This window comes from Lygodium microphyllum, chromosome 20 (assembly GCF_053477565.2).
Source record: "Lygodium microphyllum isolate KBCC chromosome 20, Lygodium_microphyllum_v1.1.10, whole genome shotgun sequence".
Classification (NCBI taxonomy): Eukaryota; Viridiplantae; Streptophyta; class Polypodiopsida; order Schizaeales; family Lygodiaceae; genus Lygodium; species Lygodium microphyllum.
In genome coordinates, this window is record NC_141154.1 from 65,541,459 (window position 1) to 65,563,252 (window position 21,794).

General features: G+C 42.4%; 1 protein-coding gene across 2 annotated transcripts in view; it reads left to right on the top strand.

Moving 5' to 3' along the window:
* Positions 1-3,524: 3,524 nt before the first annotated feature.
* Positions 3,525-21,794, top strand: part of LOC148018970 (polyadenylate-binding protein 2-like) — a 39,489-nt gene continuing 21,219 nt past the window's right edge. Inside the window, exons 1-6 of one of the 2 annotated variants that reach the window (XM_087701479.1) lie at positions 3,525-4,086; positions 4,705-4,823; positions 4,931-5,587; positions 5,793-5,870; positions 5,951-6,028; positions 6,172-6,312. In XM_087701479.1, the coding sequence (XP_087557605.1) occupies positions 3,849-4,086; positions 4,705-4,823; positions 4,931-5,587; positions 5,793-5,870; positions 5,951-6,028; positions 6,172-6,312 (1,311 nt within the window). In that variant the 5' untranslated portion in view covers positions 3,525-3,848. Of the gene's footprint in view, positions 4,087-4,704; positions 4,824-4,930; positions 5,588-5,792; positions 5,871-5,950; positions 6,041-6,171; positions 6,313-21,794 lie in introns of both variants that reach the window. The other variant, XM_087701478.1, reaches the window with a different exon arrangement.

Consider the following 21,794-nt stretch of genomic DNA (forward strand, 5'->3'; position numbering starts at 1 on the left):
GTGGCATTCCTAAAATCCATGGAACATGCAAAGCATCTCTTGTGCATATACACGTAGAAATTTCACTTCATCAAGCCTCTCACTGAGCAATGATTCTATGATGTTGCAATAATACGGTTCCTAACCGTTTGCCCATGATCATTAGCCCTTACAACGAATAGTTAAAAGTGAATAATAAGAACTTCAAATTTCTTGAAGCTTGCCTTGACATGGCATACTAAAGCAAAGCCTCTATTAGAGGGGGGCTTCAACCTATGCATATTCACACTTAAAGCTCCTTGTAAAGGAAAATAGAACCATAAAACACTTGATTTGGTTGATAGAGCCACAAAACTAAAATGACATCTCTACACGCTTCAAATGATCATTGTGGGTTCGATTGCAAAGAAAAAAAAAAGGAATGATTCAAATATGAAGGAATGGAAGCATCTAATTCACAAGTTCTTAAAAAGTGATCAATACCTTAGAGAAGCTCATACACATTGCGATATTAGCTCAAACCATCTTCTTGGGTAAATGAAGAAATTACCATGCATAAATTTAATGTACTACCAAAGTTAAGGAAGAAAAATGGGTATATGAAAATATGGATGTAGAAATGAATCAATTGATAGAAAACCTCGAGTATTTATTTTAGCGCCCTACTACTTGCTCCTACAAGACAAGTAGAGAATGCAATTTGATTGAAAGGGATGCAAAAATTATTTAAACCTCCTTACCACTTGTCTATGGGTTGAGGTAGATATAGTGGCCAAACAAGTCACTCACGTGATAGATTTGGGTTTTGTAATTAAGTCAATGTTCTTTTGCTTTCCTAGTGCTTTTCTTAGAGAAAATGATTGGATCTTATCTTGTATGCACAAAATATCATGAGTCCAACAAGCTTACAAAAGTACCATTATCATGTTCCACATAGTAATGATCTCTTGGATTAGTAAAAGGAGCTACATCATCACCAGTTAGTTTAGCATTACTAGACACTAATCATATAATGCTATTATAAGATTCCTCACTTCACGTGCTTTGGGAGAACCAATATTTGGGAGAGTGAACTCCTTATTCACATCAATGAACTTTATAGACAATAGTTCGCAACCAATCACACCTGAAACCTAAAGTAATTGTTGCAATCAAGCACTAAGAAATTGACCTTACCAGCACACACTAGGGAAAACTCCTCACATGTATTAGGACATTTTGAGTTGCTATAAACTAACACTCCATTGTCCACTTGCACTTGCTTTGGATTAGTTTAGTAGGAATTTCCATGAGCCATTCATGCTTTGTTTAGACAAATTAGCATGGTTGGATGTTTTACTTTTTCTCCCTCGTTCAGTGGAACATTCCTCAAACAAGGGTATACATGGAGGGGTGGATACCCTTTTATGGAGGTTATTGGAGAGAATTTGGGCTTTGAGAAACTATCGAATGATTAAAAAGCAAGGTCTATGCAATGCCTACCCAAGCTTCCCTAATCTCTAAGACATTAAAAAAAGCGACTATTGTTATAGAATTACTCTTCGATTGAAGAAAACAAACAAGCCACATCTATAGCTAATTGATTTAATTTTAGATAACACTCGATGCTTTACAAAACTGAAGTAATTTTTTGAAAAGAACATTTATATATGTGTCAACACCAGATTATATGTAAGAATATTATATTGTAATATGAAAAATGGAGTTGGGAAATTCAAAAGGGTTCACATGTGACATAGTTAACTAGTTTGGCTTAAATCTAGAAGTTGAGTGTTGCACCTCTAACTTTGCCCAAATAGGAAAAGTAAGAGGAGAAGAGCACAATCTACGTGCATGGAGGTATCAATAATAAAGCATTAAGTTTGCAGAGGTGTCACTTTTGTGCTACATGTGAAGTCCCTCTAAGTAGGTAAGCTAGAGTGGAAGAGCACAATCTACCTATGTGAAGGCATCAATAAGAGAGCATACATGTGTAGAGCTGTCATTTGCGTTCTACATGTGAAGGCCCTCTAAGCAGGCTTGGTTGCTTGTTCCCATAAATTACTTCAATCCTCACACAAAAGGAGGAAATCATGCTTAAAGGTTTCACCACCAAACCTTGCAACAAGAAAGAAGATTCTCATGATTAGTTTCAAAATTGCCCCATGAAGTGTAGGGAGGAAAAGCAATAGTGCCCTTATAACATTCCAAAAGTACTAGTTGTTAAATCCATATTTATTTCAATGGCCTTGTTTAAAAAAGAACATTAGTAATGTTTCCATGTTGAAAATGCAATCTAAAGACATACATTTGTTGATTGTTTGTACATCATATATGTCACACCGATTTGATTTTCTAATTTATCATTCCTTGCCCTTTTAAGCTTTTTAAAGCTTATGTTCAATGCCTTTTGTTGGCCTTCATTAGATTTTTAATACAAAGCTATTTGATGTGCTTCCCTCAGATAGTTGCATGTCACATTCTGATGGAGAAATGTTGGCTTTCTAGACTACTCTTTAGGTCTCAAGGAATGACTTTTTTGGTTAATAAAAAGTATGACGGTTCGTTGATCTAGTACACGGACATATTAGCCCCTTGAATGTCAAATTCATAAAATGTTACGTGAACCATTGCAAAATAATGTATTTGACATTATGGGTCAACATGTTATGCTTGAAAGAAGTATGAGGAGAAAGAAAATGGAGGTGTCCCTTTGGAAGTGTAGGGTGATTAGACCATGTTTGAATCTTAAGGAATGGTTGTTTTGGTTAAGAAAGAACATGAAGTTCACACATTGTGCACATGCGCATGTGAGTCTTTGCCTCTTCATACAACATTGAACTTTAACTTACCACGAAGAAGACAAAGCATCCAAATCCTTTTTCACATGATGAGTATTCGATTCGGAAATAGTTGCTTGCACCAATGGATTTGGGCAAATAGATCATCAGTGTAATATATGCTATGAATGACCTTTACATGATGCCCATTCAAACGAGAAATAGTTGCTTGCATCGATGGATGTAGGGAAAAACACTGGCAACAAGAAAGTTGCTAACACACAACATATTTATACAATTCTCACATTAGGGTCCCTTGATTTTAGCATGTGAGAGGTATCATAACATACATTTCTCCAAAGGCTCATGATGCATATGAGGCATGGGAGCTTAACTTTGAAGCAGGTGTGTGATGCTTGGAGGGTGAGGCCCACCCCACACAGATGCCAAGGGTGAAGGTGTCCTAAAGGTGTTCTTTTTGGTGAGAGAGGGAACAATTCTCGCTGATTGGATGATGGGATATGTTGTTGACAGATATCGCAGATGATAATGATAGGAGAGAGAGAGAGAGAGAGAGAGAGAGAGAGAGAGAGGGGGAGGGGTTGTTTAAAATGTGAAAGGCATGACTCGTTTGCATTGGAGATGTCTCCTTTTATAGATACACGCAACTACAACCAAAAGAGGAAATTTGGAATGAGGAAAGAGTAGAGGGAATACATTATTGGCCTTTTGAAACACCCCACCAAAAAGTAAAAGATTGGGATAATAAATAAGATCTATTGTTGTCTGAGGAGAGACAGAACAAGCCCCAGGAGAGGGAGAGGGAGAGGGAGAGAGAGAGAGAGAGAGAGAGCAAAACGGACAATTTCACAAACATTCTCTCCTGCTTCTTTCTCTCTGTCTGCCAGCATTTGGGTATCGCAGCCCTTCCTATTTTGCACTTCTCTCAGACTCCCCTGTTTCGACAGTCTAAGCTGCTAAACCCTAATTTCGGGACAATTCAAGATCATTTTATACACATATTTGGGCGTGAATTGGGCCAATTTTCAACATCATCCACTTCAGTCCGATCTAATCAGGCCAAATTTTTGATCAACCCATCGCGCCAGAATGGCCCAAATGCAGGCCCCTGCTCCTGTTGTGCAGGCCCAGGGAGGTCCTATTGCCTCTAACCAGTTTGTGTCCACATCTCTGTATGTGGGCGATCTCGAGCCCACAGTCGCAGAAGCTCAGCTGTACGAAGTCTTCAACCAGATCGGCCTGGTTGTCTCCATTAGAGTTTGCAGGGACCTTATCAGCAGGCGATCCCTTGGATATGCTTATGTCAATTTCAATAACGCACAAGATGGTATGCCATGGAGACTTGTTGTAAAAACAACTTTTGAAAGTTGGCCTCCTGTTCATCAGCCCACTCATTGGCCTCCCATCATAAGCATAGCAGCCTTGAATGGACAAACATCAGGCTTGCCAACATCAGAAATTTGCAGGCTCCATGTGTTTTGTTTGTTCATCAGAAACAGGCTTCTCCTCCAGGAGAAGTTTTAGACAAATTCCTATTGTGGTTACGACAACATCATCAGCTTCTGCAAGGGGGCGACCACACACCTAGCTGGGTGCGGTTGGGGGTGGACAGGGGCTGCCGGCCCTGAGTAATGTGTCCCGAGCAGAAGCTCATGATGTTGGACAGTAGAGGGAAAAACAAGGGAAAATCCACATGTGAAACTGTCAAAAACTCATTGTGCTCCCTGCCGACCAGATTAACCACTCGAGCATTTCAACGCTCAGTACTTCATAAGCTGTATTGCATTGGCTTGGATTTCACAATATACATTGCTTTTAGATATTGCCTTAGGATTAGGGATTATGTAAAGTCACGGACAGTATTTGCCTCTATCCACTAAAGATCTCTAATCAGCTGCCTGATCCATTAAAGCCTTGACACTCAAAATGATCTCTTTTATTGCAGCGGCGCGTGCACTTGACATGCTGAACTTCACTCCTATCAGTGGAAAACCAATCAGAATAATGTTCTCGCACAGGGATCCCAGCATACGAAAGAGTGGCACTGGCAACATTTTTATTAAAGTACGCACCTTTCGATGGTTTCAAGTTCAATTCAGTGATGATTTTACCTTGACGGTTATATCATATTTGTATTAATCAACTTTTGGTGAAAAATGCCCTTTTTGTAGAACCTTGATAAAAGCATCGACAACAAGGCTCTTTATGATACATTTTCTGTCTTTGGTCCCATATTATCTTGCAAAGTTGCTACAGACAGCAATGGCCAGTCAAAGGGGTATGGCTTTGTGCAATTTGAACAGGAGAATTCGGCTCAGAGTGCTATTGAGAAGGTTAATGGGATGCTTTTAAATGACAAGCAGGTTTATGTTGGACCGTTTATTAGGAGGCAGGAAAGAGACAAGGGAACTGGTTTCACAAAGTTTAACAATGTTTATGTGAAGAATCTTGCAGATACAACCACGGAGGATGATCTCAGAAAAATATTTGGTGTACATGGAGCAATCAGCAGTGCAGTGGTGATGAAAGATGAAGACGGAAAGTCAAAGTGTTTTGGGTTTGTCAACTTTGAGCATGCTGAGGATGCATTACAGGCTGTTGAGGCCTTGAATGGGAGAAAGTTCAATGACAAAGAGTGGTATGTTGGTAGAGCACAAAAGAAATCTGAGAGGGAGGCTGAACTGAGGGCAAAATTTGAACAGGAACGCAAAGCCAGGATTGAGAAGTATCAAGGTGTTAACCTGTATTTGAAAAATTTGGATGACTCAATTGACGATGAAAAGCTGAGGGATTTGTTCTCTGAGTTTGGCAGCATAACATCCTGCAAAGTGAGAGCCATAGCTGAGATAAGTTTTTTGCTCCTGTGTGAGCTGATATAATGTGATTTAATATGATTTAACATTTCTTGCACGTGTTGTAGATCTATTTTTAATACCCCTGTTACCGAGTTATGGACTTGCATGCATTTAGAAGTGTGTTCAAAGATGATATATCTCTTATGTGGGAGCTTTAACATTGGGATGTCGGTTGAAGGTGATGAGGGATCCTCAAGGCCAAAGTAGAGGCTCAGGTTTTGTTGCATTCAGTTCCTCAGATGAAGCCTCCCGAGCAGTAAGTTTGTACTCTTCTTGCCATGGAACTTTGAGACATACTTGTTTGGTGTTCCATCTGATGTTTTAAAAGCACTGCAGATATCTGACATGAATGGAAAAATGGTTGGTAGCAAACCGCTATATGTTGCACCTGCTCAAACAAAAGAGGAAAGGAGGGTGAGGCTTCAAGTAAGGCTCTCATGGTCTGCCTTTTGCATTAAGAGGGATGCTTTCAGCTGACATCCATACGCTTGATAGTTTGCATCTCCTACAGCTGACATCCATACGCTTGATAGTTTGCATCTCCTATTGGTGGACAGGCCCAGTTTGCTCAGCAGATGCGTTCTCCTATGAGTGGTGGAGGTGTGCCTACTAGTTTGCCAACCTTCCATCCTGGGGCAGCAGGTTTAGGGCAACAGATATTTTACGGTCAGCCTCCACCTGGACTGATGCCCCCTCAGGTGAGAAATTTAATGGTATTTTAATGATTCAGACTTGATTCAAATGTCTCGCATTGATTAATAGAGAATAAATGGATGAAGGAGCATAGTAGACGCAGCTCTTGTTAACACGAGGAGGAGAAAATGCCACATTAGATAAGCAATTGCATAGGGGCTAGCTTGCTGTCATAATAGAATATTGTGACTCTTGCAAGTTGGCTCTAATTTACTGTGGACGTGAAATTCAAGATCTGTTTCGAACCACAAGCTCCTTTGCCTTTCCCCCCCCTTTTGTGAAAAAAGGTGTGGCTTGTTATCTTACTCAGAAGAAAAGATACAATGAAGTACAAATGCTCAACAGTCTAGCTGGAGCTGTCTACAATCAAAATTCACTCATATGTACAAGCCTCTCAAGGTAGGTCTTGGGGGGATGGGGGATAGAAGCCATGGGAGAGTATAAGCTTCTTTGCTGATGCAACATACACAATAGGCGATGTTAAAGTGCCACTTATATAACTGAATTTGACACAAGACAGGTCTCATTACATGGGAAGGGCACCGATATAGTGATGCCAATTTTAAACATAGAACCATATAACGACTCTTGTATGATCTCCTCTGATTATATTTCTATGAAAGTATGGTTGGGAGTGCATAACATTCACGTAAATGAAGAAAGGCAGCAGTGGTGTGAGATGGATTTGAGAGAGTGGATGTGAGGTTAACATTGTAGAATCTTGAAGAAAATATGAAGAAAGGAGAAAACAAAAAAGAAAGAAGGATAAATAAAGGTGGAATGACCTGAACGGATGACCTGCCAGTGATACATGGGCTGACTGCCAGTACCTCCACCCTGCCTGCCTCTCCCGGTTTCCTGTCTTCTCTCACCACCACCCTGCCTGTCTGTTAGCAATGCTGCCCACACAGGTAGGCAGGGTACAAGCTGACCACGACAGCAAGTTTTACTCTAATGTTTTTTCCAAAATTTGTAAGGATCATGGCATTCGGATAGAGTATTTCCATTTGAACTCACCATCAGAGAATGGTGTGGTAGAGTGCGTCAATTGGACCATGCTTGAGATGGCTTGATCGATGTTGGAGCATTGGAGTCTACCTTGCTCTCTTTTGGGTGAGGCGGTTGCTATGGTTGTGCATATCTATAATATGTCTCTAACTTCCGCATTGCAAGACATGACTCCCTATGAGGCTTTCTTTGGGAAGAAGCCTTCTATATATCCCACTTTCGCATCTTTGGGTGTGATGCATATGTCCATGTGGACAAGAAGAAATAAAAATAAACTTCACTTGAAGTCATAGAAGCTTATCTTTGTGGATTGTAGCACAACCACGAAGGGCTATAGACTCTCTAACCTGTTGGGGGTAAAGGCACCTCCGCCTAGCTGCCCGTGTATTACTACACTGACAGTACCCTCCACTACACATTGCAGGTGGCGGATGTCCTTCACCGTCACTTTATTCTTTATTTTTTTAGTGACAGTTTGAATAAAGGAAGGCCCGGTCACACATTGTGATTGTTGGAGTTCCCATTTGCCTCTCTCTCTCTCTCTTCTTGCTCTTGCTCTTCGCCATAGCTCACTTCCAAGCAAGCTTCGATTCTTCTCACATTTCAACTGGTATTAGAGCAAGGTTTCCCGACTTCCTGAGCTTGGTTCGTGGCATTCTTAGCTTCCATTCAAATACCTACAGCATTGGGTCTCCTTCTCGGCAGCCGTAGCTGACCTTCCCGAGCTTCCGTCACTCCCCCGTCCCCCAAGCATTTTCCCAGCCTATTGAGGCACCCTCAGGGCATTGCTACAAAGGTATTGAAGTGTTCTTTCAGTGCTTTTATTCAGTTCTCAGGTTGCAGTCAATCAGGTGTAATTTATTACAGCAAGTAATTATGCATGGATTGATGTGAAATTTTCATGTTGATCATTCTGATTTTATATACTTTTGATGATACTTGGTGGGCAACATCATTAGCTATTAGTTCGTGGTCATTTTGCCTTGTTTTTTGTGGTATTTTGGTTGTTTACAGCAGAAAACAGCAAGTAGTTTTGAACTGTCTGCACTGTCTTGGACTGCATTATGGATTCTTCTTCCACTGACAGTGCTATCTTCAACATTACTAAGCATGGTACGAATTATTCCTATTGGAAGAGCCAAGTTTGGCAGGTATTGGTGCAGAAATCGCGGATAAGGCCACTAAGGATGCATGGCGAGTAGCTTGAAACTATGAATGATTACAAATGGGATGAGCTTGATGAGTTATACAAGTCCATGCTCATCTTGTCTCTCACTGAACAGGTGCATTACAATGTGATTGAGGAAGCACAGAGTGCTTGGTAGCTTTGAGATAAGATAAAAAACCTCTATGACAAGAAAAGTCCAGCAAGTCAAATGTATTGGTTAAAGCAACTTATGGATCTACGCATGAAAGAGAATATGAGGATGTTTGCTCACTTGAGCCAGTTTCATGCTATTCTCAAGAACTTGACTTCGCAGGGTATTACCTTTAATGATGAGGTTACTTCATTGTTTTTGCTTGGGACTCTGAGTGAGTCATGGGATGTATTCCGCACTGCCTTATGTGCTCCTGCTACTCTTTTAAACTTGCTTGATGTAGAGAGTGCTCTTCTGCAGGAAGAGAGAAACCGTAATAACTCGGATGCCTCTCGTGTGTCGCATGCTTTGACTGTTAGAGAGGCAAAGATGGTAATGACGAGAATGACAGTGGGAATGGCCATGGCAGAGACTCGCAGAAATCTATGTCTAAGTTGCGTGGTAAGTCGCACAGCAAGTCTCGTGGGAGAAATGCTAATGTGATATGTCATTATTGCGGCAAGAAGGGTCATATGCGCTCACAATGTCATGAGTTGCGCAATGAGAAGTGCAAAGAGAAGGAGAAAGACAAAGTACAAGAAAAGCCATCTGATCGTAGCATAGTACCTGTGAAATCTAGTGTAAAAATCGAGGAGATAAATGTCATAGAGACTGATGACTCCGATGGGAAGTACATACTTGCAGCTAGTTCTTGTGATGCTATGCCGTTGATCGAGGCTCACTCTATGTATGTGCAGTGCTAGCTTTTGGATTATGGTGCTTCATTTCATGTTACACCATGCTGTGAGTGGTTCCATTCCTACCGCACTGTCTTTGGGCTTGGGTGATGACAGATCACTTGCTATTGTTGGCATTGGGGATGTATGGCTGCAATTTTCTATTGGCATTACTTTTTTGTTACAGGATGTACATCATGTACCTACGCTTACATGCAGTCTTATGCTTGCAGGGCAGCTTGATGATGTTGGATTTCATATTTCATTTGGGGATTCTGCCTGGAAGATCAACCATGGCAAACTTGTGCTTGCTAGAGGTGCCAAGGCTTGCAGCCTCTATCCTCTTGTAGTTAATGGGTCCTCTATTGATCATGTTTTGTCAGTCCGTTCCATCCCACATGTATCTCTTTGGTATGTCCGTTTGGGCCATATGTCCTTGAAGGGAATGAAAATGCTTTCTGGTTTGTAGTACTTACCGCCCCTTGACTACACATGTTTTGATTCATGTGAGCATTGTCTTTATGGCAAGCAGACTAGGAATACGCATAAGAAGTCTGGTAGGATATGCATAAATGAGCCCGTGGCATTGGTACATTCGGATGTTTGTGGGCCCATGCCCTATCAGTCTATGGGTGGTACAAAGTATTTTGTGACGTTTATTGACGATTTTTCGCGTAAAGTTTGGGCTTATCCCATTAAGTTTAAGTCAGAAATCTTGGTTGTGTTTCAGAGATGGCTTATATTGGTTGAGAACCAGACTGGGCATAGGCTGGAATGCCTTAGGACTGACAATGGGAGAGAATATGTGTCACGTGCTTTTAAGCAACTATGTGACGAGAGGGGTATTAAGCGTCAGTTGATTGCCCCCTATACCCCACCCCAGAATGGTTTGGCTGAGCGGATGAATAGAACCATCTAGGAGCGTGTACGCACTATGCTTAGCCATGCAGGCTTATCATAGAGCTTTTGGGTTAAGGCAATCACTACAGCTGTGTATGTCATAAATAGATCACTTTCCAGTGGTTTGGATTTCTAGGTTGTAGAGGAGGTATGGACTAGAGAACCTCCGCCTTATACATATCTACGTGTCTTTGGATGTGAGGCATTCTGTCATGTGCCCAGGGACAAGCGTACTAAGCTGGATCCTAAGAGTGTCAAATGCATTTTCCTTGGCTATGGAGATGTAGGCGAGATGGGTTACCGCCTTTGGGATCCGCAGGCATGAAAAGTCATCCGCAACCATGATGTAGTATTCCATAAAGATAAGATACATAGGCAACCTGAGAACCAAGGGTTATATTCCAAGAGGAGCCACGTGCTCCTGCATAGCCAGGTGGTCAGCTTGCAGCATCAGTTGGTACACATGGCCAGGGTGTTGGATAGGTAGCAGAGCCTGTCGTGAGACGGTCTACTAGAGATAGACGTCCACTTGATAGATTTGAGCCCTCGATGCATTATGTCTTGGTTACAGATGCAGGAGAGTCTCTCACCTATGATGAGGCTATGCGCAGGGGTAACAATCACCCTTGGGAGAGGGCTATGCAATCTGAGATTGACTCCTTGCACAAGAATATGACTTGGGATTTGGTTGCATTGCCTCAGGGCAAGAAGACTTTGCCATGCAAATGGGTGTACAAGCTGAAAAGTATCCTTGGACACCCCAAGCCGGCTTATAAGGCAAGACTTGTTGCTAAGGGTTTTAAATAGGAGCATGGAGTTGACTTTGATGAAGTCTTTTTTTCTGTGGTCAAGATAACCACCCTACGCTTGGTTTTGGCCTTAGTTACGTAGCTTGACTTGAACATGTATCAGATAGATGTCAAGACTGCATTCTTGCATGGGGATTTGCATGATGAGATTTACATGGAGCAGCCTAAGGGTTTTGCAGAATCTGGCAGAGAGCACCTAGTGTGCAAATTGAAGAAAAGTCTTTATGGCTTGAAGCAGGCACCTAGGGAGTGGTATCATAAGTTTGATGTCTTTATGCAGTCATAGAGCTACAGTAGGAGTGCTATGGATTCATGTCTTTATACGAAGAAATCGTGTGATGGCTCATTGCTTATTTTGGTACTTTATGTGGATGATATGCTGATAGCAGGGAAAGCTCATGATGAGCTGGATGCTCTTAAATCTCAGTTGAAGAAGAGCTTTGAGATGAAGGATTTGGGATAGGTCTCTCACATTCTTTGTATGCGCATTAAGTGCAACAGGCATCAAGGACTACTCTACCTCTCCCAGAGGAGTACATTCATAAAGTCCTTGAGCGTCTCCGCATGCAGGACGTAAAGCCTATTGGCTGTCCATTGCCTTCTTATGTGAAGGTTTTACAGGCCGATTGTCCGCAGACGGATGAGTAGAGGGCCAAGATGGCCCAGATTCCTTATGCATCAGCCGTGGGCAGTTTGATGTATGCCATGATAGCCACTCGTCCAGATATTGTCTTTGCAGTTAGTGTTGTGGCATGCTATATGGCTACACCTAGCAAGAAACATTGGGATGCCGTGAAGGGTATCATGAGATACTTGAAAGACACAGCAGATATGTGTATTTGCTATGGCAGCCAGGATACTGGAGTTGTGGGGTACACAGACTCCAATTATGCAGGACATGCAGATAGTAGGAAGTCCACTTCTGGCTATGTATTCACCTATGCTGGAGATGCTGTCTCTTGGATGTCTAGGGTTCAGAAGTGTATGGATCTCTTTACCATTGAGGCCGAGTATGTTGTAGCCACTGAGGCTTGCAAGGATGCCATATGGTTGGGCCGTTTGGTTCATGACCTTGGGATTGATACTATACCTATGCTGCATTTAGATTCTATGAGTGCTATTCAGCCATCCTAGAATCTGGTCTTCCATGCGAAGATGAAACACATTGAGGTGAGGTATCACTTCATACATGGGGTCGTGGAGAATCTTGTTAAGATCTCCACTGATGAAAATCCTACAGATCTGCTCACCAAAAGTCTCACTACTGAGCGCTTTGCCTTTCTCAGGAGATTGATGGGCGTTAGATGATGAGATGACATTTTTCCTCATCTTGTTGTACATGTGTACATTGTACTGTCTTTTCTTTTTCTTTTCACTCCTCACTGGGGCAGATTCACCTTTAAGTGGGAGGTTGTTGGGGGTAAATGTGCCTTTGCCTAGCCGCCCATGTATTACTACACTAATAGTACCTGCCACTGTACACTGTAGGTGGTGGATGCCTATCACTGTCACTTTATTCTTTATTCTTTTAGTGACAGTTTGAATAAATGAAGGCTCGGTTACACATTGTGACTGTTGGAGTTCCCATTTATGTCTCTCTCTCTCTCTTCTTGCTCTTGCTTTTTTCCATAGCTCACATCCAACCAAGCTTCGTTTCTTCTCACCTTTCATAACCCGTTGACACAAAATGTTGATGTGAGCAGGGATGTTATCTTTGATGAGGCTTTAGCCTCTGATGATCTTGTGCAAGTGGTTCTTCATCATTAGTTGACCCCGTTTCACCATCGGCTCCATCCTTTCCTTCTAGGTTACCTCTTTGCACCTCTTCTTCGTCTTTGATGACTCCTCTCTCCATCCCCTCTTTCTCCCCTTTTTGCTCCTTTTCCATCCCTGACGGCTCCTTCTCCTCCTCCTTCATTAAGTGTTTCTATTCCTTCCTTGTCCCCTAAGGTGTCTTTTGGGGAACTTAAGCTGTTTGAGGAGGAACACTTTTCTTTTGATGAGAGGATGTACCTTTATCCAATGAGGGGGAGTCTCTTTTTCAGATAGGTACATTATAGGTACTAGAGGCCTCTTGGTCTCCCCCACATAAGGATGAGCCTATCATCATTCCTTGGTGGTATTGACAGCTCATGGAGGATGCAAGTGTTACTCACTTTGTTGCGACTCCCCTTTAGGCCCACATAGATCAGCTAGGATACAAGCCCAGCGAGACAGTTCACTTTGTGTGAACTATGATCTTATGTCACAGATTTTTTAGGATCATGAGTCTGCTATAGTTGATGAGACTCTTGCACAAGATGTTTGGTGCTGTGCTATGTAGGAGGAGCTTGATGCGATCGAGTGCAATCAAACTTGGAAGTTGGTTCCGCGTCCACGGAGGTGGAAGGTGATTGGTGTTAAGTGGGTCTTTAAGACCAAGTATCTAGGTGATGGCTCCTTGGACAAGCATAAAGCTAGGCTTGTTGCCAAGGGTTTTGATTATTTAGAGACTTTCATACCTACAACTTGTATTTTTACTATTTGGGCTATTTCGGCTCTATTAGTCCTTCACCATTGGTTTGTCATTTTAGATGGACGTGAAGTCTGTCTTTTTGAACGACATCCTTGAGGAGGAGATTTATGTTTCACAGCCTCTTGGTTTTCTTGTGCAGGGGAAGGAGAATCATGTATATAAATTGCGAAAGGTTCTATATGGCTTGAATCCTAGGGCTTGGTACTAGGGGATTGATCGATTTTTCTTACATAGTGGCTTCCATCAATCAAATCATGACTCTAACCTTTATTATAAGATTGAGGGTGGGAGTTTGTGTGTTAGTCATGCTGTATGTGTATGACTTGATTATCACAAGGAGTGACTCACAAGAGGTTGATCGGACTCTTGAGATCTTGCGGCAAGAGTTTGACATGACGGATCTTGGGATCCTTCACTTCTTCCTTGGTCTGGAGGTCTACTTGATGGCATAGAGCATTTTTACATAGAAACAGGGAACGGTCGTTCCAGCCTGTAGGAACGGCCTAACGCGTTCCAAACCCTCCAAGGAGGTGAAACGGCCAGGGAACGTTCCCTGCCGTTCCCTGTCGTTTCCCCTGCCGTTCCCTGTTTGGAACGTCCGTTCCAGGCCTGTTGACTGAAAATTGACGTTTTTTCCCGTTTTTTTTTTTGCTTGGGTCATAGTCCTTCTACCACATGTTCACCCATCTCCATTGCCTAATGTGCACACACTAATCTCTCTCTCTCTCTCTCTCGGGTTGAAGATTCAAAGTATCAAGACAAACCACAAGCTAATTAGGAGTCCATGCAAAGTTCAAATTTGATGCATTATCAACTCTTGCAAATCAGAACCAAATTTCAACTGATCCTCAATTCCAAGGTATTCATCCATTTATATTATTAATTTCAAGGGAAATTGGGATAATTGGGGCAATTCAAGGCAATTTGGAGCTATGGGGGTAATCGAATCAATTTTGGGACATTTGGGTCAATTTCAAGCATTGACGGGTATTGGGGCAATTAGAGCGACATTCTTTGGGGCAATTTGGGTCATGCAGGGCATATTTGGGGCACTTAAGACATGTGCCGTTCCCCCCGTTCCCGTTCCCCGACCTTGGACGCTCCCCTCGTTCCAGGGGGTCCCGTTCCCGTTCCTGTTCCCCGTTCCAGGTAACTATGCATTTTTATCTTTCCATACAGGTACATCTCCGAGCTTCTTTTAGAGTTTGGTGTGGCCGAGTGTCGGTCTATTTCTTGCCCCATGGACATGGAGTCCAAGTTGGTTTCTACCGGAGATCCCTTTCTTGATGCTACCAGGTACACGTGTCTTGTTGGATCATTGATTTGGCTTATCCATACTAGGCTTTCTCTCATGAAGACTCTGGCTCAAGTTCACAAGTGAGCTACTTTGTGCGTTTTGTGCTACTTACAGGGGACTCGACCCTATGGGATCATGTATGGAGAGGGGGCCACTCTTGTTGGATGGAGTGACTTAGATTAGGTGGATGATGTGGAGTCCAGACACTCCACTATAGGTTTTGCTTTCTCCCTTGGATTTGGAGCTATCTCATGGAGCAACAAGAAGCAACCTATTGTGGCCTTATCTTCTATGGAGGCCGAGTATTGTGCACTTTGTTCTACAACTCAGGAGGCAGTTTGGCTCCATTGCTTATTGGCAGAGATTGGATTTCCATAGATAGGACCCATATAGGTGTGCGTGGATAATGAGAGTGCCTTAGATTTGTCTAAGAACCGTGTTTTATGCTCACATGAAGCACACTAAGGTTCAATACCACTTTGTTCGAGAGTGTGTGTTTTGAGTTAGCAGTAGTCTATTGTCTCATAGCGGACAATGTGGCGGATCTCTTCACAAAGCCTCTCCCACAGGCTTCCATGCTTCATCATATGAGATTGTTGGGTCTTCATATACTCCCAAGATTTGAGAGGGGGTGTTAGCTTGCCATTTTCTTCTATTAGTCTGTCATCTCTTGGTTGTGAACTCTGTCAGAGTCTGATGGAGACATTGGTGCTCTAATTGTGTTTGCCATCTAGTTTTGAATCTTGATGCATCCCAACATCTAGATTCCCATGATGCTATGATACCTTAGGATCATGATTACATTCAAATATGAAGCAACCTCATTGCATGCATCTTATGTAGTCCTTGTCAAATTCCTCACTTCAACTCATAAGCCAAGGCATGCAAACCAAGAGCTTCAAAACATATTTTAGTGGGGAGAGGCGTGCCTATATCAAGCTCTATTTCTATTACGGGATGCCAAGTGAGGCTCCACTAAACCCTATCCCAAGAGATTGCAAGACTAAAGGAAGAAGCTGCCAAAGATGCAAAGGGAAGTTTTCGACCTCCACTGAAATGGGATGTGCTTGCCTAAGAACATCCTGAAATTCCTCCATGGGCTGCCGTGTTACAACTTGAGCTAATTGACCATCCAAAAATAAAGGGACATTCTGCATTATTTGAGCACGAGCTTCTAGGGTGCAAAAGAGAACCTCGATGAATCCGTTTGGCCCATCATGAATCTCCTCAATGAGAGGAGCTTGCGTTTGTCCATTGTCAGCTTCCTTAAGCAAATGTAAGAGCAATGCCTCAAGCCACCCGTGGATATAAGCAACTGGGGAAATTTGACTTGTAAATAGTAAAATAGAAGATGACAGCCCACTTATGGAAGGCCACAATTTGTTGTAATATAATAGATGTCCCTAAACCTGCCACTACATGTTCACCATTCGGTGAAATGGATACCTTGCCTTGAATTGCACGAACATATTAACTCATCAGCCTGTAAGCTTGAGCTAGCATGCACTTGAATGTGTCACCCTTTTTCTATAGAGGACATGTACTTGGGTGTGTGAATTCCAAAGTGCTTGGGCCCATTGGATCAACCGTTACCTTGTGGTGCCTGCCTACTTCATCTCGTTCTGCAACCCCTACCCACCTATGTGCTGGTCAAGGAAATCCAAATTGACGCCACGAGAGGTCTACGTTGTCTGCTTCTTTGGATACACCTCGATCGATTTGTTAGTCTTTGGTCACACAAGTTTGCTGCAAATTATATAGGTGTGTTGCAGGTTACGCAAGTCACACATGTCTATTGTAGGTCACACAAGTTACGTAGCTCTATTGCAGGTTACATAGGTGTGTTGTAGGTCATGCAGGCCACATAGGTCTGCTGCAGGTCATGTATATCACTTTCATAGGTCTTTTGCAAGTTACATAGGTCACATGGGTTTGCAAGCAATGTTTTTGCAGCTTTGCAGGTCAAGCCGGTACTCGGTTCACACAGATCGATTTATTGTAGGGTGCCTTTGTGGAGAAATACCCTAACACAGAAACTCAAACACAATTGTACGACAATAGCACAAGTTATTAAAAGAACATAGTTAGGGTTAGGGTAACTTAGAGACAATGAACACAGTGAATAAGAAATTGAATGAATTTGAATAGAATACAATGCTCATGCAACAAACACACTATGCAGTGAAGAAATACTGACCCTAGAACTCCCATGTCTCGAGGATAGGGGTCACACAAGTTACTTACATAGCTCTATTGCAGGTTATATAGGTGTGTTGTAGGTCATGCATGCCATATAGGTCTGCTGCAGGTCATGTATATCACTTTCATAGGTCTTTTGCAAGTTACATAGGTCACATGGGTTTGCAAGCAATGTTTTTGTAGGTTTGCAGGTCAAGCCGGTACTCGGTTCACACAGATCGATTTATTGTAGGGTGCCTTTGTGGAGAAATACCCTAACACAGAAACTCAGACACAATTGTACGACAATAGCACAAGTTATTAAAAGAACATAGTTAGGGTTAGGGTAACTTAGAGACAATGAACACAGTGAATAAGAAATTGAATGAATTTGAATAGAATACAATGCTCATGCAATAAACACACTATGCAGTGAAGAAATATTGACTAGAACTCCCATGTCTCAAGGATAGGGGTAGAGAGTATGAGCTAGAGAGTGTGTCATACTCTGACAGATCGCGAATTGTAGCAAGGCAACCTCTGTGGGTGTTTGGTAGCAGCTAACGTAGTAGTGGATGTTAGCCGAATCAGCGTCAGATAGGTAGAGGTGGAGTAGAAAACTGCAAATGCAGATTGTGATGATGACGTGACAACTTGAGGAAGGTCTGAAATTGCAAAACGTAGCAGCAAAAGATGGTGACCAGGCTGGGCGGTAGCACTGAGCAGTCGCCTAACGATAGAGGATGATGATTGACAGCTCCAACTAAGATATCCTCTGTGAACGAGGTGTGGACAATGAAGCTACAACACCTGCAAATTGCAAAAACAAAGTGTCCCACCCCAAAGCAGCCAAGGCATCGGGCAAAGGGTGCACATTGGCTATCTAGTGACCTACCTAGACTATAGAGGCGATGGTAATTTTACCAAGGGAGCAAGTGTTCACCTCAAAGAGGCCAGAGCATCGTAGTTGCTCAATGGCCTACCAAGTCTTGCAAAGGCGGATGGAAACACAATGGACTTTTTATTAAACAAGGGAGGGATTTTTGTTTTGTTTTTCAAAAGATTTATCATTGAGGGTTTGCCATAAGTTTTTGGCCTATTGAGTAACAATGTCCCAAAGGGAGAATGATAAGGGAATGTCAATCCCAAGACTTTCACAAAACAAACAAGGCTATCCATATCACCAGTGGATATCAACAATAAAGAATAGTGGACGTATAGGGGGGTATGTGGTAGAGGCAAAAAAGATAGGTTTAGGCAAGCTGAACAAGCGAAGCAAGCAAGGGAGATTGCCATGTGCAATGTCGTGAATATGGTAGATCCGGAGTCCACTAGTCAAAGATTGAAAAGGGATAAATGCTCACATATGCATGTTTACAAGAACAAAATGTTGATGCACTAGAGTTATACAAGAGACAATTAGTGTGAATATGCTTATGCAAAATGCTATGCAACGGTGCCCCTTAGACAGTGCCCTTGCAAGGGAATTGTTCACTTGCCTAAGCGCTCTTTTAGAATCATGGTCATCTTGATGATGCGGATGAAGATACCAAGTACAAAGTAAATATATAACGTTTGAATGAATGTATAAGTAACACCCTTTTACGATCAAGTGAAAAGAAACTGCCTCCTCTCAAACTGGAAAGGAAAGCTAGAGGGAGTCACCCTCTCCCTGTTAGTCTGAAGCAGTAGGGAAGGGCGTACCCAAGCCGATGATCCTGGGAAGTAGATATTGGAGAACCAGTCGATTGGCCACTTTCGTTAATATACTTACAAAATTATCATTGGAAGGCACAAACTCTAGGTGTATAGTGCCTAGCTCAACTTGCTCTCTGATGAAGTGGAAGTGTACTACAATGTGCCTCGTTCGCGGAGTAATATTGGGTTTATTGGCTAGTGTAATTGCACTTTGGTTGTCACAGTAGATGATAGTTGGAGCAACACAAGGGAACTAAAGTGCTGCTAGTAAGCTCCTCGGGTAGTTGGCATTTGTAGTATCATTGTAGGGAGCTCTCAACCCCATGGAAGCCACCACTATCTTTTGCTCGGTTGGACCAAGAAATTGGAGCTTTGCCCAAGGAAAAGAGATAGTTGCCATGAGAACGTTGGGTGTCAAGATCTCCTGCCCAATCACAATTTATATAGCTGTGTAAGCACAAACCATGACTAAAAGTCAAGCCATGAGAATAGGTACATCTAAGATATCTCAAAGCACGTAAATATGCTGTCTAATGTGATATTCTAGATGCATTGCTGTCTAATGTGACATTCTAGGTGTAGTGAAATACTGACTAAGTAAACCAACTGAGTATGCTAATTTTGGCCTAGTATGAATCAACCGAAGAAGCTTCCCTACAATAGACCTATATGTGTACTCATGAAGGGTTGATCGAGAGTATCCTTAGATAAGTAAATAGTAGGATCAAGAGTTGTGGCCATAGGTTGTGTCTAATCAGTGCAATACTGGTCTATCAATTGAAGAGCATACTTTTGTTGTGATACAAAAATATGACCCTTGGAATGAGCTGTCAGAAGTGGATCCAATGATGGAAGTGTGGAAAATTGTTGTAATAGATTGCTGAACACAAGAGAGAAAGGAAAGAGAAACACTGCAAAAGAAAAGAATATTGTACAAGGAACTCAAAAGCTTGGGAAATGGAATGCATATACCAAGATATGGGATAGTACAGAACCAATGTGAGTCACTGGCTGTGAAGGCGCTGACATCTAGTCCTCTCCCTTCACCAGAACTTGTCAGACGATGAATGACAAATGATGCATGATACTAACTATGGTGGAGTAGTGCTTGAGAAGTCGGCCAGCAATAAATGTTAAAATGACCATATAAAATGCCAAATAAAATGCCTAAATAATCTAGGAATCCTGGTACCCTAGCCCATTGACATGCACAGACTCAACCATGAACTAGTATATCTTTTAACACCCTCTCTCAAATCATGGGTGATATGATATAATAGAATATACAATGATAATGGCCCATCATAGTACATACAACAAGGACCACTGGAGTAGAACCATGGATACCCAAGTAGTGGGTGTGCAAGCCACCACCAAGGTGCCTCGAGAACTTGATGTTGATGTCAATGTCGATTGTATAAGCTCCTAAAAACAGAGAAGAATCATAGCAGCTCTTGATATTTGTCAACAATGTCTTGCAGTAGCATACAAGACCAACCTATCAAAAATGCCTTTGAACATATGTGACCATGGATTCCCTGCCTTTGGCTAGATTTCCAAAGTGTCCCCTCATGTGAGCTTTGACTAGGAGCCAATCCTGCTCTCTGTTAAAGAATTAGCTCATCATGAACTTGGATGTCAATTCGAGCTCTAGGGTTTGAACTTGCCAGACTTCGGTCGATGTGTCACGGAAACCCCTCTCGGGAACTTGTGCACCTGTATACCTCTATAGATGAGGCTCTTCAGCCCCATTGCACCATCCTCTTACACGCCCTCTTTGGCATTGGAGAATTGTGAGGGATGACCGTATGATTTGTCCTAGCACCTTGGAAGAGAGGCCCTTGCAGCCATTGCGAGGGCCACATAGCTGGAGTATAAACATGGACTTGGAGATGAGGAAGACTCGCCCAGAGAGTCGTCACCCTTCATCACTGTTTGTGCATGCACCTATCGTAAAGCTGCTAATGTCCTATAGTCCTTATGGAGGTGGTCTTTCTCGCCGCAATAATAGCATAGAGACTTCTTCTTCTTTCACTATATGGCACCCCTCTCTGAAACTGGAACATCTAAAGCACCAAGTAATAGCATCCTCATAGAAACTTGAAGTTGAACACATCATGCCTTTAACATAACACTTGTAGATGAGGAAATAATGTTGGTATGTTGACCATTAGGAGGAGATGCCGGAGGAACTATGAGGAGGGAGATACAGAGAAGATGAAGAAAGACAAGGGATCTTCAGGGAGAAAAGTATGCCAAAAATACAAAGTCACAAGGATTGCACAAGCAGTAAGAAAGCACATAGAGAAAAGATCAACAGTAATTAGAGTGTAGTGATGAGAACACGACAACTGGATGCACACGAACCCTCTCTAAAGCTGAGCAGTGTAGCACAAAAGGAAAATACGGACCAAACACAGAAAATAAGCAGCATGTAACTTGTCGCCCAGCCTTGTACAGAAGCAAAAAAGCAAAACACAAAGGCTGATCAGTAAAATGCAGTCAGTAGCTGCAATAAATGCAGTCAATTTGCAGGAAAATAGGTCGCCTCAGCCTGCTGTCCCCAAAACACAGATTGGAAAGGGGCAATAACAGGTCCCTAGCCTTGAAAACAGTCCTAGAAATCTGTAAACACAAATGGCAGACTGCCAAATGCTGAGAAAAGAGCAGAACAGGCCGAAAATTAGCAAAGGCCGCCCAGGCTTTAAATCAGTCGCAGCAGTCAGAACAGGTCCAAAGAGCAGACGAAAAGTCATAATTCAGACCTGAAACAGCAGCAGAAACAATGATCCCCTGCTTTGATACCATGTTAGAAGTGGATGCAGTGATGGAAGGGTGGAAAACTACTGTAATAGACTGCTGAACACGAGACAAAGGAAAGAGAAACACTGCAATAGAAAAGGACACTGCACAAAGAACTCAGAAGCTAAGAGATACTCCGGAAATGGAATCCATATACCAAGATATGAGACAATAGAGAACCAATGTGAGTCACCGGCTATGAAGGCATTGGCACTTGCTCCTCTCCCTCCACCAGAACCTATTAG